This window comes from Mchenga conophoros, linkage group LG6 (genome assembly GCF_057382185.1).
Source record: "Mchenga conophoros isolate Kocher_MC1m ecotype Shallow Benthic linkage group LG6, M_conophoros_male_GT1.1, whole genome shotgun sequence".
NCBI lineage: Eukaryota > Metazoa > Chordata > Actinopteri > Cichliformes > Cichlidae > Mchenga > Mchenga conophoros.
In genome coordinates, this window is record NC_140531.1 from 19,623,665 (window position 1) to 19,641,177 (window position 17,513).

General features: G+C 39.1%; 2 protein-coding genes across 6 annotated transcripts; both read left to right on the plus strand.

Annotated features, from left to right (window-relative positions):
- Positions 1–30: 30 nt before the first annotated feature.
- On the plus strand, positions 31–6,517 carry LOC146572464 (tetratricopeptide repeat protein 39B-like). Of its 5 annotated transcripts, none has more exons than XM_085276665.1 (19): positions 31–76; positions 1,074–1,109; positions 1,479–1,510; positions 1,765–1,797; positions 1,946–2,077; positions 2,168–2,244; positions 2,871–3,000; positions 3,119–3,224; positions 3,323–3,388; positions 3,556–3,664; positions 3,785–3,852; positions 3,941–4,000; positions 4,070–4,231; positions 4,329–4,420; positions 4,695–4,815; positions 4,903–5,014; positions 5,090–5,207; positions 5,798–5,914; positions 6,216–6,517. In XM_085276665.1, exons 1-19 carry the CDS (start codon positions 74–76, stop codon positions 6,328–6,330), a joined length of 1,689 nt encoding a protein of 562 aa, XP_085132791.1. In that variant the 5' UTR covers positions 31–73; the 3' UTR covers positions 6,331–6,517. The 5 variants fall into 5 exon arrangements, with proteins under 5 accessions (XP_085132791.1, XP_085132788.1, XP_085132789.1 ...); XM_085276662.1 differs by having other exon boundaries at positions 35–76; positions 1,681–1,797; XM_085276663.1 differs by having other exon boundaries at positions 37–76; positions 1,039–1,109; positions 1,681–1,797.
- Positions 6,518–7,908: 1,391 nt separating this feature from the next.
- Positions 7,909–17,255, plus strand: dnajb14 (DnaJ heat shock protein family (Hsp40) member B14). Its single transcript, XM_085276668.1, has 8 exons — positions 7,909–8,090; positions 10,918–11,092; positions 13,532–13,677; positions 14,455–14,643; positions 14,898–14,983; positions 15,121–15,230; positions 15,795–15,967; positions 16,055–17,255. Exons 1-8 carry the CDS (start codon positions 7,958–7,960, stop codon positions 16,177–16,179), a joined length of 1,137 nt encoding a protein of 378 aa, XP_085132794.1. The 5' UTR covers positions 7,909–7,957; the 3' UTR covers positions 16,180–17,255.
- Positions 17,256–17,513: the final 258 nt, after the last annotated feature.

Here is a 17,513-nt window from a genome sequence, read left to right on the forward strand (position 1 = left end):
AAGTCAGGGACTGCTAGGCAGACCCCTTTCCCCACACCTGTAAGACCTTCTGGTAACGCAAAACAAAGAAAGAATGGTAAGTATGAACAAATGGGTTAAATCTGCTACATAATAAAATATAAAGCAATATATTATTGAATATTTGTTTTAATCTGCTGACTGTTTGATTCTGACTGCAACGTAATGCTTGGGGGGGGGAACAAAAACGGTATAGTAAGTAAAGCAATGTTACTTTGGCCATAGCTAAGCATAGCAAATGTACATGTAGAGAATGTGCTTTGGTATAAAATGTTGACACTTATTAGACAAGTGGTGAGTAGAAAAGTCTCCTGACAGCTCACTCACTTTGTCACAGTGTAGCGCAGCATGAGAAATTAGGAGGAAAAAAGGAAGTGATTTAGTTATGCAGGGACGTCACATGTATGCAGATAATCAGAAATTGTAACCCGTTCCAAGTAAAACACCCTGCGTACCGCCACAGCGCATTTACGCCACATCAGCTGCATGGGGAACAGCTGGAGGGATGTACCCCTCGATGACATAGTCTTTTGTATGGGAAAATGTTTTCCTCGGGTTCTCCGCCTCCCATTCCCATGCACTTGGTACAGTTTTGAGATAAGTTGTACTTGACTATCTCCTTTTCATCTTTTCTTTGGGTTACCATTTTCGCTCAGATTCATTTATCTATTATCGCTCATCTATTGTTATATAACAAAGTCAAACTGGGGCTGATTGTCAGGGCAAAAGTTGAGACATTCATTCGCTGAATGTCCAGGAAAATATAGCAGTACATTTAATGTAAAATGTCTAATGTCACGCCTTTCAGTGTAGGAAGAGAAGTGCTTTTATGGAGAAAAATTAAAGATCTCGGCATTGCAATGCTTTGAGGCAAATTTGTGGGCTGGTCCTAAAAATCCAGGCCACACCCAACGTCTTACCTTATAAATGGCAAACTACCGTTAGTCTGCGCTTGGAGTCAGTGTCAAGACTTGTTGACTTGTTGCTACAGGGAAAAATATCAGACCTTTTATTTTTCAGTGACTTGGTTTAACTGCTTTTTTATTTAACTCAAGCATCAAATGGAGGGTGAAGACAATTCACTACAACAGGTAGGTTCCCTCAGTTTCTCTAAAGTAATGTAATGAAAGAGGCGAGCTTTTAAAGGTGAGTGAATTTCAATGGTTGTTTCTGGCTTAAGTGCTTTTATTATAAGTTTTATTTTGCATGTTACTTTGAAATATTAAAGTTACATGATTTCAAAATAATAACACCCAGTAAACCCAGTACCAAAAAGCCTTGAAGAAAACTCTGGATAGTTTCATTTGTTTAAGATGCTGTGGCAAAGGGCTTTACTGTGCAGGTTAATCAACACACTGAATATCAGCTCAGTGAGAACTGAACTGAAATGAATTAAAAAAAAAAAAGCTAACTTACACATTTTGGCAGCTTTGATTTCAAGTGTCTCTGATTGTTTTCAGGTGGGTTTGAAGCAGCCCAATGAGGATGCAATGTAAGTGACATCATGCGATGAATATGCTTATTGTAAGAGTTCTAATGCATTTATCCTTCATATTTCAGAGTTATGGAACAAAATTCTTTAGACTGGCTCCATCATTTGGTTTTTGTTATTTTGATTTTGAATATTCTTGACTCTTTGAAAAAAAAAATATTATTATTCAGATTGCCTGAAGAATTGCCTAAAATGGCTTTGGAGACAGCATTGAAAGAATGCTTCACTGCCCTCAATTTCTTCCTGAACAACAGGTTTGCCGATGCACTGGCTCTTTTAAAACCCTGGTAAGTCACTGTTGCTCTAACAACCTGACTATGTCCCCTTTAATTTGTTCATGTATTGGAACTTTATGACGGTATTTGGATACAGGTTGTATTTTTACTGTGGATTTGCAAAAAAATCCCCACATTTTGCTGCCTTCCTATCCTCTAGGAAGAGTGAAAGCATGTACCATGCGATGGGCTACAGTAGCATTCTGGTGATGCAGGCCGCTGTGACTTTTGATGCAAAGGACATGGATGCTGCCATGACATCACTGAGAGAAGCCTTGCAGGTCTGCCAGAGGTATCCCAATAATTAGAATGACCATTTGATAAGGTGTAAAGTTTTAGGATCTCTTTGGGTTGTTAAAAATCAGTTTCTTAACAACTTTAGATTTCGGAAGAAAACGGGACTAATGGAAAGCTTGGCTAACCTTTGGTACAGACAACCAGCTGACAATCTGACAGAAGGCGAGTGAATTACTGTATCTGCTGACTTTCCCTCCCTCCCGATTCTGCCCCCCTCTCCCCTCTTCTCCACCACGGTCTCACTGAACTCTGTCACACACACACACACACTCACTCTCTGACGCACTCACTGGCCTGCTCCAGTCACTTTGTGGAGCATTGGACTGCTTAAGCATTGGACCTCATAAGACTTTGTTGTTACACTATCTCTTACCGTACACTACTAAATCCCCATTTGCACTATTTGCCTATTTTGCACCACTATGCCTTCTTACTTGAATATTGTATATTGTATATTGCATAGCTTTTTTTTTTGTTATACGTAAAATTGTATTGTATTTATTTAAATTTTTACTTTTTAATTATTTTATTTGCATTTTTCTAATCACTAGGGTTTGAGAGTAACGCAATTTCTATTCTGTGTATGTCCTGTACATGTGGCAGAATTGACAAATAAAGTTGACTTGACTTTACAGCTTGGGGAATTAATGAATTTGATCAACATGGTGAAACATGACATTTTAATGGCTGTGTCACCTTATCTGCCATTTATTAAACACACAAACAAAACAAGACATTTGTAATTTTTTTTTCCACACATAACATGATGTTGCATTTCTCATTATCAGAAGAGATGCATGCAGAGCTGTGCTATGCTGAAGTCCTGCTGCAGAAAGCTGCCCTCACGTTCTTGGATGAAAGCATAATAGGCTTCATCAAAGGAGGGATGAAAATTCGACACAGTTATCAGCTTTACAAGTAAGAGGTTTGGAGGCGGTGTTTATAATAGAAATGGCCACCAAAAACATTTTTATAATTTTTTTTAAAAAAGAGATATTTTATTATTTGAATTAATGTAAATGTTTTTCCAAACCAGGAATTGCCAGGCCATGGAAAAAGTCACAAAGGATGAGGAAAAACAGAGAAGCACACACATTCATTTTAGGGGTGGGGTCAGCATGGGAATTGGATCATTCAATCTGGTGAAAAAATAAGATTTGTTCCAAAATATTACAAAAAGTTTTATTTAATATATTTAGTAACAATGTTATATTATTTTTGGTTTATATTTTGTTACCAGATACTGTCTCTGCTTCCATCCAGAGTCCTTAGACTGATGGAGTTTTTGGGCTTCTCTGGAGACAGGGTAGGTGAGACCACATACATACCAACAGAACTCAATAAGTGTGGAAGCTGGGGATGGGGTGAGACGGAGGCCAGTGATCTGTGTTGACAAGTCCAAATGGGAGCGCCCCAAAGAAGTTGTCCTGTCCTTAATATTTTGTCAGTTAAAAGAACTGAACTGTCTCACAGGAAGTGGGTTTGTCAGAGTTGAGAGAGGGAGCAACTACCAACAACCTGCGCTCCATCCTCAGCACCCTCACTCTGCTGATGTTTCAGCTCTACATCACAGTGATACTTGGTGAGCACACTGTAGGCTGGGGCTGTTGCTTCTCCTAAATTCAAAAATCGTGTCTAATCTTAAATAATACCAAAGTTATCATTCATTTGACTTTAATTAATGTGAAAATGATTCTTTAAGGGACTGCTGATGTAAACCTAAGTGAATGTGAGGCTCTGCTGAAACCCTACTGTGAAAAGTTTCCTAATGTAAGTTGTGGGTGTACCTTACTACTTGTGCAAATATTAATCTTTTAATGCCTTTTAGTGTAAGAACTCTGACATTTTTCCTTTATAGGGGGCTTTAATGCATTTCTTCAGTGCAAGGATTGCTGTGCTCAAAGGAAACTTCACATTTGTAAGTACTCATGATGTCTAATGTATGTATTTATAGAACTTTCTCTCATGTAGTTATTGCTCTGTGTAGGCCCAAGAGAAGTTCTTGGCATGTATTGCATCGCAGGAAGAGTGGCGTCAGATTCACCACCTGTGCTACTGGGAGCTGATGTGGGTCTACTCCTTTGAACAAAACTGGTTTGAGGCCTATCGATACGCCAACTTGCTCAGCAAGGAGAACAAGTGGTCCCAGGTATCTAATGTGACAAAATCTCTTTAACCCTGTAATCACATTACTGATTCTTTTCTCTATTGAAACCTTTCTGTTGCTTTCTTTTCCCCATTTCTAGGCAGTCTATGTATTTCAGAAAGCTGCCATCTTGAGCATGATGCCAGAGGAAGAAGTGAACAAGTTCAATGAAAATGTGGTGGAATTATTCAGGTGTGCAATATACACTACATATACACTAACGCTCCTTCATGCATCTAGGATGCAGCAGTCTGTCACTGAAGGAGCTCTGCAGCTCAGCAACATTTACATGCATGGGGTGGGAGACTCTGTCCATCAGAAGTTATTTTGGCCAGAGTCCTTCTGTCTCCCACCACCTGCACTAGGTCCAGGGTGCATCCCAGAACAGAGCTGGCCTTTCTGATGTATACTAACAGTACTATTTAGTTTGTATCAATAAATAAAGTCACTGAAATGTGGTTTGAAGGCAGGTGGAGGGCCTCAGGCTGAGATTTGCTGGGAAGTCGATTCCAACGGAGAAGTTTGCAGCGAAGAAGGCCCAGAGATACTCCTCTTCCACCCCCGTGAAACTTGTCGTTCCTGCTTTGGTGAGGACACGTTCTCTCAGTGAACTGATGTGTTTTTTTTTTTTGTTTTTTTTTGCATTTGTAAGCAACAATCATCTGTTACCGCAGGAAATGATGTATGTGTGGAATGGCTTCACAATAGTAGGCAAAAAACCCGAGCTGACTGAAGGAATCCTGTCAACTTTAGAGAAAGCAGAAGAGCAGCTCAGAAATGATCCAAGTGAGGAAAATTTTCTAATCAATGGGTGTTTTTTAATACTGACACAAGGCTTACAGTTTACTGTGTGATGTGCAGACCCATCAGAGTACCACACAGGCGATGAGTGCGTTGTCCAGCTGCTGAAGGGTCTGTGCTTAAGAAGTCTGGGACGGCTGGTCCAGGCTGAGATCTGCTTCAATCATGTCATCTCCAGGTGAGCTTGTCTTGATGTCACTGCAATACACCAGAAGCATTCGAGTGGGAGTCTACTGAAAGTCCTCAGCAGAAACTTTTACTTCAACAATCCCTTCAATAGACTACTTTTCCAAGAGCTGATCTGTTTAATGTCCCACTTAGGGTCTTCTGCAACCAATCAGCACTGGGGATGAATCGGAGGGGAGAGCAGGTTAATAAGGATGACAGTAAATCAATGGCAGAATGGTAGATGTGCTGATGCGTTAATGCATAAATAACAGGCATATTATTTACATTTTTTAACTCCTCATTGACCTTTTAACAACATTTAAATGTTTCCAGTCTTCCCTGACTCTTAAAAAGGACGAACACAACTGGCATAACATGTATTGCGCAATACATTTTAATCAAATGTTTTAATAATTGATGATAAAGCCGATTTCTCTGCTTGATTACTGATTATTGATGCATAAATATCTTATCTGGACAATTTTACCTCCCTGTGGTGTTAAAAATAAATCTTGCTGCTGCTGTTGCTTTTTATAATGCTTCTTAACAGACAGACTGAAATGACTTTTGTTTTTTTTTGTTTCGTTTTGTTTCTTTCAGTGATGGTGGCATCAAGCATGATAGCTATCTGGTGCCCTTTACCATGTATGAGCTTGGCCTATTGCACAAGCAGAAAGGTGAAATCAACAAGGCCATTGCTGTAATGGAAAATGTCATGTAAGTCTTTTCAAACAGTCTTTTAATTTGAATACAAATAAACTTTGAAGTTACCTTAAAAACAATGGACAAAATTTCAAAAAGATGTTTTAAGTTTGACGTGTTATCTAAAGCACTTTGAGTGCCCAGTTAGACTGGAAGTCTGCTATATTAACTCACCAGTCGCTTAAGTAATTACACTTTGAATTTCGGTCAACCAAACAAACCCACACACGCAACACAACGGCTACCTGTTTGTTCTAGCAACATCTAGAACCTGCTGCCATGTTACATATTACTGACTCTTTTTATTTTTTTGCAGGACGAACTACAAGGACTACAACATGGAGTCAAGGCTGCATTTCCGCATCCATGCAGCACTCAACACCATGGGCTCCTTTGCAGCCAAACTTCCACCATCACGCACGGCAGCTTAAGAGATCCTATTACATGAAACTTGACAGAAAAAGGGCTTTAAACCTGACATTGTTTACTGTTTCATTGTCTGTTGCCTTCAACTCTGAAGGTCCTTGGTCTTCTGCTCTTGGTGGTTTTTTCCAAAGCATGCTGTGGTTTACCTTGCAAATAAATTAAGGGTTCACTCCCTGCCTGTGCTTCACTTCACCTGGTCGTAATGCTAAATCTGCAAATTATTTATTTTTTGTTGTCATTATATTTATGAAAATATAACCTATTTAGTCTATAATTAAATGAGAAACAAGCAAGCAAAGGCTCCAGCCTGCCTTTATGATTGCAGCTTACCTGGTATTTTAAACAGCATGCCTGTATCACAGATTGCAGCTTAGCCATGCTCTAAGGTCCTTCTGTACAGCTGAGTGCCAGATGAAACAAAGTACTGGGATTGGCATTTTCAGAATAAATATAATGTTCACAATCCTGTCTGCTGCTTGTGTGAATGTTTCTTCTCGGGCCTCTTAAAAAGAGAATTTAATCTCAGTAAGATTGAGTTAAGTGAAGATTTCTGTGGAAAAATAGCATTGTGTTTGTGCATTTGATTACTGAAGGTGAAATGGCCTTTGATCAAATACACGATTCCCACATGCATAATCTATACAAAAGTACAGGTGAGGTTGATGAAGTAAGGCAAGGCTGAGATTGTTTGGACAAATATGCTGGCCAAAGGGTGTTGATGATAGAGGTGCCAGGCAGGAGAGAAAGGGTAAGACCACAGAGAATATTCTTAGATCTAGTGAAGGACAGCCAGGGGGTGGGCGTGACAGAAGAGGATGTTGGGGAAAATGATTTGCTGTGGCGACCCCTAAAGGGACAAGAAGGAAAGAGGGGAAAGAGATACATATAGATCCATATATATTAACGTGACCCGAGCATGCTTCTTTTAAAATGTATGTTTACATGTGTAAAAATAATAAAAAATGAGGACTGAAAGTTTAAAGTCTTCTCACATTTTTCGGCACTAATTTAAATCTCATTAACACAGCTGGTTACAGCTTTCACATTCACCAGATTTAAATCCCTTTAAATTTAGATGGTGACTGTGGGAGCCGTTTGACTAAGGTGTATTCAATGTCATATTCAAAAATGCAGTTTGAGACTATTTGAACTCACATGGTTTGTTATCCTGCTGGAAGCAGCCATCAGAAGACGTGTACACTGTGGTCATAAAAGGATGAACATGATCATCTGTTTGCTGGCAGGCTGTGGCTTTTACATTATACTCAGGTGGTACTAAGCTGCCTAAAGCATAACAAAAAAATATAGCTAATACCTTCACACCACCAGCCGCAGCCTGAAAACTTGATACAGGGCAGCATGGATACTTGTTTTCATATTGTCAAATTCTGACCCTACCAACTGTGTATAACAACAAAGTTTTAATGTTGTTTTAATTAACCTTAATGTGGTTAATTGTGTATATATAATATTGATATCCAAAAATATTCATGTTATGCTAATAAAAAAATACTCTGTGATATTCTGTGAGGTTTACGCCTCAGTAACCCTCTGACTGGCGCTGCTGTCAGTGCCGTTGACCACGTGGTATGAGGTGCTCAGCTGACTGCCGGGGGAGGAAGAGGAAAGAAGATGGAAGGGAACAGAGACGAAGCAGAAAAATGTATAAATATAGCAACAAAAGCTCTCGAAGCCGGTGATAAGGAGAAAGCGTTAAAGTTTCTCAACAAAGCAGAGAAGCTGTATCCGACTATCAAAGCCAAAGGTAAGGCTGTTTGTGGCTGACTTGTACGTTTAGCTAACCAAGCGAAGGAACAACCTGCTCCTCATCCGCTGATATTGTGTAAGTGTTAGCATGTAGCTAACATCTGGTTACATCGGTTCGTCACAGGCCATCTGTTGAATAGTATGTAACAGTGTCAAACGTTTGTCAGATTACTTAACGTTTTTCAAAACTGCGCTATGTTTTATACACAGCAACATTAGAAACACACGTTTAAATTAGCCAAGATGTGGCCTGACAGCTAACCTAGCTTGCGCTTTCCTTTGGGCTTATCAGTTAAAAAATGGAATTTATAGTTCACATTAAGTTAATAACTAACTATTATCCCGTCGTGTTTTTTAAATAACGCCTTCTAACTGATGAAAGGTCTTAGCTAAATGACGAAACGTCAATTCACCAACAAGCCATTCATTCAATTTGACCCAGGCTAGTTATCGCTACTAGTGACGTTTTATCTCAGTAGTAAGCTGGTTTTCGTTTATTTGTTAAGCTGTTATTTCACTTTCACTTCATTTCGGCACACATTTTTAAAGTATCTGGGGATTTAGGGGCAAGAGCGAAGCTGGAAATGTAGGACGATGTGTATATGCTGTCCAGGCCACACAGCCACCCGGTCAATCCTTTAATTGAGTGATTGACCAGGGAAAGGCTTGAAGTGAAGGCTAATCTAGGACACACGACCGTCTGTGGGATGACAGTAAACCAGTAATAAGGATGAGATTGAGACCGCTTTGGATTATAGTTTAGAAAAAGTCTTAATTATATAGCATTGTGAGTGCTTACATAACAACATAGAGGAACTTGCTCACTGATAATTAGTAACTCCTCCGCTTTTAAACTGTAACTCGTTGGTTGAAATGTGTCTAGCTGTGTTCCTACACTGTCAGCATTAGCTGTGTGTGTGTGTGTGTGTGTGTGTGTGTGTGTGTGTGTGTGTGTGTGTTAACCACTGCAGTTTTCAAGATGCCCACAAGAAGCTTGGATAACTTGCTGCCTTTTACTTGTTAGCCATGTAGTCTAACATTAAAAAGCCCCCACTCATGGCACAATTCCACAAGGAGACATCCAGCATAAAAAAAAAAGGCTAAAAATATAAGGGAGCAGCTGAAAGTTTCTTTATCTTTGGATGTTTAAAACAACCTCTGAAAACAGATGACATCAGCTTTTGGGAATAAAAAAAAAATCTAACTTTGTGACTTTATTGACAAAGCAACACATTAGAGAAATAAATATAAGTTACAATAAATTACAACTTTAAAACGGTAATGAAAGTAATTGGTTGGTGCACAAGATGTGCACTAAAATGCGAAGATCATCACAAAGATGTGTAGCTAACACTTAATACACATTATAAAATTGCATAATGAAGAAAAATATGAATTAGAAGTTCTAAACTGTGCAGCTAAAGAATAAAAGCCATACTGTTTAGGAAAATGTGGATTTTGTGTTTGAGGGTGAGTCGACAGAGTCTAGAACTCAAGTCCCTGGCTGTTATCTTGCTCACGCACTGATGTTATTACTGATAAAGATTAAAAATTGCTGGCTGAAGTAATCCTGAGTATGCAAGGAATTTCTATTAAAAAGGTGGACTTATTATTATTATTATTATTATTATTATTATTATTCGTGGATTATTTGTGCTGGTGAAATGTTTTTGTATTCACAATGAAGGCCTGACGGAGCTGCATGTAGAGGGTTTACAGTCTCATGAGCACTGCAAATGTAGTTTGTAGATAGGTTTAACCTTAATGTGGTAAAGCAATGTGTCAGGTCCCCTGATATTGCTACTGCAGCTTTGCTTGTGGCTGTTTAGCATGAACTAATCTCGTGTGGGTTATGGCTACAACCCTGTCTGTAGTGCATCTATTCACATTAGAGAGGATATTGCTTTTAAAAATGCATATAAATGCAGTATTATTAATATTCAGCCATGACCACTGTAGGCAGATTAAATTTTGGCAGCTGTAAAATTAGATTTGTGAATTTCCAGAGCTGCAAAATATAAGCACATTACTAAAGTATTGGCTCAACAAAAGATTACACTAAAGAATCCACTGTTTTCATCATATTTGGTAGCCGAGAGGGCTGTGGGAATTTGGCGAATATGGGGAATGTTGCACCATTTAGAGGACAGTTGCACTTACATTTCCTGAGTAATGTTAATGAATAATGCATTAATAAACAATTGAAAACTTTTATGCTGCTGCCGAGTCGGAGATAATTGATGTGCTATATTGCTGTGTTACTTTGTTTGCACGTCTTTGCACTTCACTCACCAGGTCTGGCGTTCATGTCCTGTTGAGGATTATGCATGATTTGCAAAAACATAACATGCATTTAAATAAAATTTGATTTACATGAATTAATAGTGGCTCAAGAGTTGGGAGTTCGCCTTGTAATTGGAAGGTTGCCGGTTCGAGCCCTGGCTTGGACAGTCTCGGTCGTTGTGTCCTTGGGCAAGACACTTCACCCGTTGCCTACTGGTGGTGGTCAGAGGGCCCGGTGGCGCCTCGCCTCTGTCGGTGCGCCCCAGGGCGGCTGTGGCTACAATGTAGCTTGCCATCACCAGTGTGTGAATGGGTGGATGACTGGTTGTGTAAAGCGCTTTGGGGTCCTTAGGGACTAGTAAAGTGCTATACAAATACAGGCCATTTGCCATTTAATAGCGCTGAGAATCAGCATTAAGGCTTTCATTCATATTTTATCTTTGCATTATTTCAGCTATAGGAAGTCTGTTAAAAGTGTGGAAATGTAATACACCAGACAGCATTACTGTCTTTTAACGTGTCTTTGTTCCCTCTTCTTTCAGCTTTGTTGGATGCTTTAATGAAGAATGGGAGCTCAGCAGGTAATGGCACATATCGCAGGAGAGCAGCGGAAAACTCAGAAACCAATGGTACTCAGTCAGAACAAGAGAACCCAGGATCTGGAGTAGGTGACCCGCCTAAAAGCTTCACGAAAGAGCAGGTTGAAGGCGTGCAAAGGTGAGACTCGCTGTGCTTCGTTTTCCACTAAAATCTGTCCCACTTCAGTCGGCTATTTTTGTGCTCTTCAGCTTTGCTGCAGTTGGCTTTGTGACAGCACCAGTGTTTCTTGGTTAAATGGAGGAGAACAGATAGGACACTCTAGTCTCAGCAGTGTTGTGCACACATGGCTATTGCTATGGGAACTTCTACATCTTGATAGGTTTCCCATTGGAATAGGCCGGTATTTAGCAGTGTGGACTAGATACTGGGTAACTTTACATGTGGTAATTTTAGAACATTAGAACTAAACAAAGAGAAAGGCAAGCATAGCACATTTACCCATATCCTCAAAAGATGTTTATGGCAAGTTGAGTTTATTTCCAGGATAAACATGCTGCTTGTATTACAGTTAAACTTAGCCACTCTTTCCCTTGTGTTTTTCTGTTAAATCCATTGGGAGACTTCTGTGAGTTAAATATTGCATCATAGTTTCTAGGAAAAAGAAACAAGGGTTGTACACTTAGTGTATATTAAAGGTGTCTTATTTGTGTAGTTCATCCGTAGTTCCACTCCACTGTTTTGTAAGCTTGGTAATTCAATTCAATAAAACTTTATTGATCCTGAAGGTTGACCCCTGAATTATAACATGGTTTGAGAATTTCATCATATACTTTATTAAAATCCAGTTAATTTATTTACTTTTACTCTTTTCTTTTTGTTCTGGTTCTTACGTAGTGCTTTTCTACTCTAAGCAGTCATCCAAGTATGAATTGCTTGGATGACTGGATGAAATTCTCACTCATTCATATTCTAATAAATGCATTGGAGGCTTGCCCAGTATTTGGCAAGCAGACTGGAGCAGACCAGGATCGAACCACCAACCTTCTCATAGGTGACCTGCTCTACCATTTAGCCACAGCCACCATCAATATTCTAAAGTAGCAAAATGCAACCGTATATTTCTACATTTTAAATAAAGTAACTTTCCAAATAATTGTGCATAAAATTGAATTTAGGTGTCGGGCACTATTTTTGTGTTATTATGTAAATTAAAACAAAAAAATGTGAATAAAATCATTTATATGTTCTCATTTTGCCTGTTAGCACATCTGCTAAAACAAGAGCAAGACCGATATAATATTTGCCTGATATTATCAGCTTATAGTAGATATTTGCTATTGTATTGGCATTTAAAAACAGCAAATACATAAAAATAAAAATGAGCAGGCCTCTTGGTCATATTCTGACTGATCACATTGCATAGTTTGTCACCCAGAGGACACTCTGCAACTTCCCTGCTGGCAACACATGTTTGTTTTCACAAACCGAACAGCCAGCTAATGTTTTAGTCTGAGGTGTCAGGCAGACTGTAAATGAATAAGGAACACATAACAAATGTTAGGGAAATCAGTTCATGTTTCTTGCGTTTGAAAGAAAAAAACTGTTGTCTGATATATCACAATTTTCACTTTTTAAATGGCTAAATATCAGCGCTGGTATTGGTCAAACATTCTACATCAGTTGGGCCCAATTTTCTCCTTGACTGTCTTTATAAGTTTTAGTTCACTTATCGTTTGTTTGTGTAGTTTATTCACCTGAATTTGAAAAGTTAATTGAATGAAGTCCTGATCCAAATAATTAGAAAGAAAATGTTTTTCTTCCACTTCACAAAATTGTGTTTTACCACAATTGAACAGTCCTGGTACTACCGCCCCACTCCTTCCAGTTTAGGCATTCTGGAAATTTTAATTTCTGCGTAACAATAATTCAGTTGCTCACAATTTTAGATGAATTTTATCATCACACCTGCAGTTAAAAAGTCACACAAAACATTTAGCCACAAACCTACATTTGAATGACTTGGTTTACCTGATGTGTGGCAGCTAGGCTGCTGACATGCATAACAGACTCAGAAAATAAGAGCTGAACTCAAAGTTGTGCATTTCTCTGCCTGTGTGTGAAGCACAGTGCTGCAACATGTTAAAGAGCACCACCTCTGCTCCTGCCACAGATGGAGAGAAATGTGTTTTCTGAATATGAAACACAAAAATGCATCTTTTCAAAACTGAGAACAGTTTAGCTTGTCGTCTTTGATTATGGTACCCACAATTACACATGCAAAGTATAAAAGATGGATTCCTCATCTTGCTTGACTGCTTATGAAAAGCTTTGAGTGCTGAGATATTTACAGTGTAAATGATGAATTCTCACCAGGCCCTTATCAGTGATGTGTGTAGAATCTACAAAGGATGGAAACTTAACTGCTGTGGCATCAAAAGGTTATTCGTGCTCTCAGGTGTTCAGTTGTGGTTAAATATCACACATCTGATCGATTGGGGCCAGGACCATTAATATTTTAGTGACAAAATGTTCTTGCTTCAGCCAGAAGGCGACAGGAAAAGAATGTGAATCTGAAAGCTTTTTATTCCATTCACACATTCTGTTTCTGTCTTTCAGAATAAAGCGGTGTAAAGACTACTACGAAGTGCTTGGTGTCAACAAAGAAGCCGGTGATGATGAGCTTAAAAAAGCCTACAGGAAACTAGCGCTCAAATTTCATCCAGACAAAAACCATGCACCTGGTGCAACAGAGGCCTTTAAAAGTAACTTTGTTATATTTTGCTTTGAATTGTGACTTTGATTGTGTGATGGGGACTGTTTGTTGTGTAGAGCTGACCTCTGGTTCACAGGAATGACTTGCTTGCTATGAGTTTTGTAGCCTCCCTGCTTTTGCCCACTGGACACAAGTGGCAGAGGATAGCTGAATTTCCTGCAGATTTCCTAAAAAGACTGCAAAACCATAGTTCAACTAGTGGGCATAAGCAGGGAGATTAAAATGTTGAGGTGATATTTAAAAATGATGAAGCACTCTAATACAGCGGTCCCCGGGCCTCGGACCGATACTGGTCGTTAGTTGTTTGGTACCAGGCCGCGAGAGTTGAGGCTCAGGTGTGAAATGTATAGTTTTCAGGGTTTTTATCAGTTGTCAGCGTTATTTTGTTATCGTTTTTATCATTTACTCTGTTTTCCTTGGTCTTTTCACGTGTGTTATGAATAAATTTTCTTTTTTTCGGTACCGGTACTAGTTTTATTTTGTTGTATTTATCCCCGACACCTTAAAGGCCGATCCGTGAAAATATTGTCGGGCATAAACCGGTCCGTGGCGCAAAAAAGGTTGGGGACCGCTGCTCTAATATATTCTGCATTAATTTTTTTTTCCTTTACCAAAAATATAAAGCGCCTTGAGGCAACTGCTTCTGTGATTTGGTGCTATATTTAAAAAAAATAAATTAATTAAATAAATATAAAAATTTTTGAGGAAGAAAAGGAAAAGAAGAGATTTTCTAACTCCATTCTACTAACTCTGCTCTCTTTTCTAGAGATTGGCAATGCATATGCAGTACTCAGCAACGCAGACAAACGACGGCAGTATGACCTGACAGGAGGAGAGGAGCCGAGCAGCCCAAGTCACTCACATGGCGCAGGCTTCGACTTCCACAGGGGCTTCGAGGCTGACATCACTCCTGAGGACCTCTTTAACATGTTCTTTGGAGGCGGCTTCCCATCCTGTAAGTGTGCGCATCAGCACATAAGGACACAAATGCAGAAAGAATTACTTGTTCTAAAAAAATTTTTGTTTTTTTAAAATATATTTTTTAATTGGTATGGATTTCTGTTAAGGGAGACATGAGAAATGTCATTTTGTAAAAAAATTGCATAAAATGTTCAAAATATTAAAAATCCGACTGGTTGTTTGGGTACCTGGTGACAAAGGTCATACCCTTGTGTCTGACCTCAGCTGTGATATTTTAATATTCTGCAGCCAATGCACACACTTTCACCAACGGCAGGACAAGTTACAGCCATCAAACGGATTACAGGCAAGAGAGGACAGAAGAACGAGGAGATGTACGTAGACTGCTCACAATTTCTGTCTTAAATTTCTAGAATTCTTTTTTAACACTTTTCTGTTATCACAATTTTTGTTGACACTTGATGGCTCTATAAGCTCTGTACTAATTTTAACATACTCTGTTTGCCTCTAGGGTGGTTTTTCAATGTTTATTCAGCTGATGCCCATCGTGGTCCTGATTTTGGTGTCATTGCTGAGCCAGATGATGGTGTCTCCTCCACCCTACAGTCTCTATTCTAGACCGTACGTGTACACACTCTGTCATTACTGACACCTTTATACATGATAAGGTGTAATTTCATGCATTACTTGGAAAATTTAGCACAAAGAGTAGTCTTGTAAGACATGTTCTGTGCTCATCTGAGCTTTTTGAAGGCTTTCTTGAAAATTTTGTTCAACTGTGCAATTTGCACAGCTGGGCCCATATGGTTGTTGTTTTTTGTTTTTTTTGTTTTTTTTTCTTTCTCTCACCCTCTCTTTCGCACTTTTCCGCTTCACTTTTCCGAGCCTTGTGCTTTGCACTGGGAAGGCGGGGGGGGGGGGGTAGAGACACTCGCAGTAGCGCAGGAACAGAGCAGGAGGGAAAGAGAGCCAGGGACAACTATTTTCAGTTGCGGATGATAAAGGATTCAGAAAGTTTATTCATGCAGGCCCATATGACAGAGAATGTGCATCTTTTTGTTTTCATATTTTTTTCATATTGCATTGTGGTCTTCTTAGAGTTTTGAAACAAAATGTGTCACCATATGTGGAAATTGCTGCTGTTAAGAATTTTTTACCTAAGCTTGTGCCTCCCATCTCCTCCAGGTCAACAGGTCAGACCATAAAGAGGCAAACAGAAAACCTGCATGTTGACTACTACGTCACCAGAGATTTCAAGTCAGAGTTTAAGGGCTCAGCACTGCAGCAAATTGAGAAAAATGTAGAGGAGGACTATGTATCAAATGTCAGAAATAATTGTTGGAAGGAGAGACAGACGAGTAAGTAACCACAGTTATAAATTCACACTCAGAATAGTTTGTGCTCTTGAAAAAATGTGACACAGTTTCTTCCCCCGTCTCATCCAGAAACAGACCTGCTTTACGCCGCTAAGGTATACCGGGATGAGCGAATGCGCAAGAAGGCAGAACTCATGACCATGGATAACTGCAGGGAGTTGGACAGACTAAATAACCTCTTCAGAGGTGGATGAAATGGATGCTTTTAGGTCTTGTAAATCTATATGAATAGATATGTATGTTCATTTTTTTTTTCATTTTTTTTTTTTATGAAGAGTCTTCAAACTTTAGGGCACTTGAAGATATAATTTAGCTCTATTATTGTGCTTTTCTCCCCTCCTACTCTCATCCTCCTCCTAACTTTTCTTCTTCCTCATTCCACATTCCACTTTGGCCCTTGGAATCGCCTTGTTATGTTGTAAATGACCAATCTACACACAATATAGAACGTCTCAGATGTTTTTCTTTAAAAAAAAAAAAAAACAAACAAAGAAAAAAAACAACTCTTATTTAAGTGTGTTTTCCTTAAAATGGGAAAGAAAAGGACACTTGATTGTAAAAGGCATGTGCGCTTTGAGTAGTGACAACCTGAGAGGCATTCTGCACAAGCAAATTAATGTTAGACCAACAAGCTGCTTCTGGCATCATCTGCTTGTCATAAACATCAAATGGGAAACAATAAGTTCACCTGGAGGTGTTGTCCCCACACACAAATCAGTTTCTTCAAGAATCACATTTAAGAAAAAAAAGAGAGAGAGAGAGCGAATGCTTGTCTTGGCTCCTTACTCACCTCCACCTGTGGATGAAGATCCCTGGATCATGAAGAGTCATCACTGACTTTGCTACTAGAGAACATTTTATATCGTCCAGTCTAATATGTGACTTTGGTTGGAACTAAAGATGAACGGACAGTGAAACTGTTACTCATAACTGGTTGTACATTTTCATTTTTGAATGTTTAAAGTTTATGCAGTTATTTAAGTAACTATAGAAGGAAAAGGATTTTTCTTCAATGCTCGCCTGATCATTTAAATAAAATCAAATTATTAACATATCCTGAAGGAAACTGTCTTTGAATTATGATGAAGAGTTCGGCGGTTCGAATCCACTTAACGGCTACCCTGAGGTACCCCTGAGCAAGGTACCGTCCCTACACACTGCTCCCCGGGCGCCTGCTTAGTGGGCTGCTCACTGCTTCACTGAGTGAATGGGTCAAATGCAGAGAAAAACAAGTAATTTCCCCATGGGGATCAATAAAGTATCCATTAAGTTGGTTTAAATTACACAAAAACCTCCTCTCATATATCAAGTGGTGTGTGCTTTTAATGGATCTACTTTTTTCCTAACATAATTTAATGGTTAATGTTAATTTTGTACATATGTATTTTACAACTGACAGTAAGCTTAACCAGTCAGGCGTTTGACCGGTACCTCAGATTTGCACTGGACCTAGTTCTGTGAAAGATGTAGACTAGCTACAATCTGGTTGCTCCCAATATTTTCACAGTCTGTAACAGGTAATCAGGTA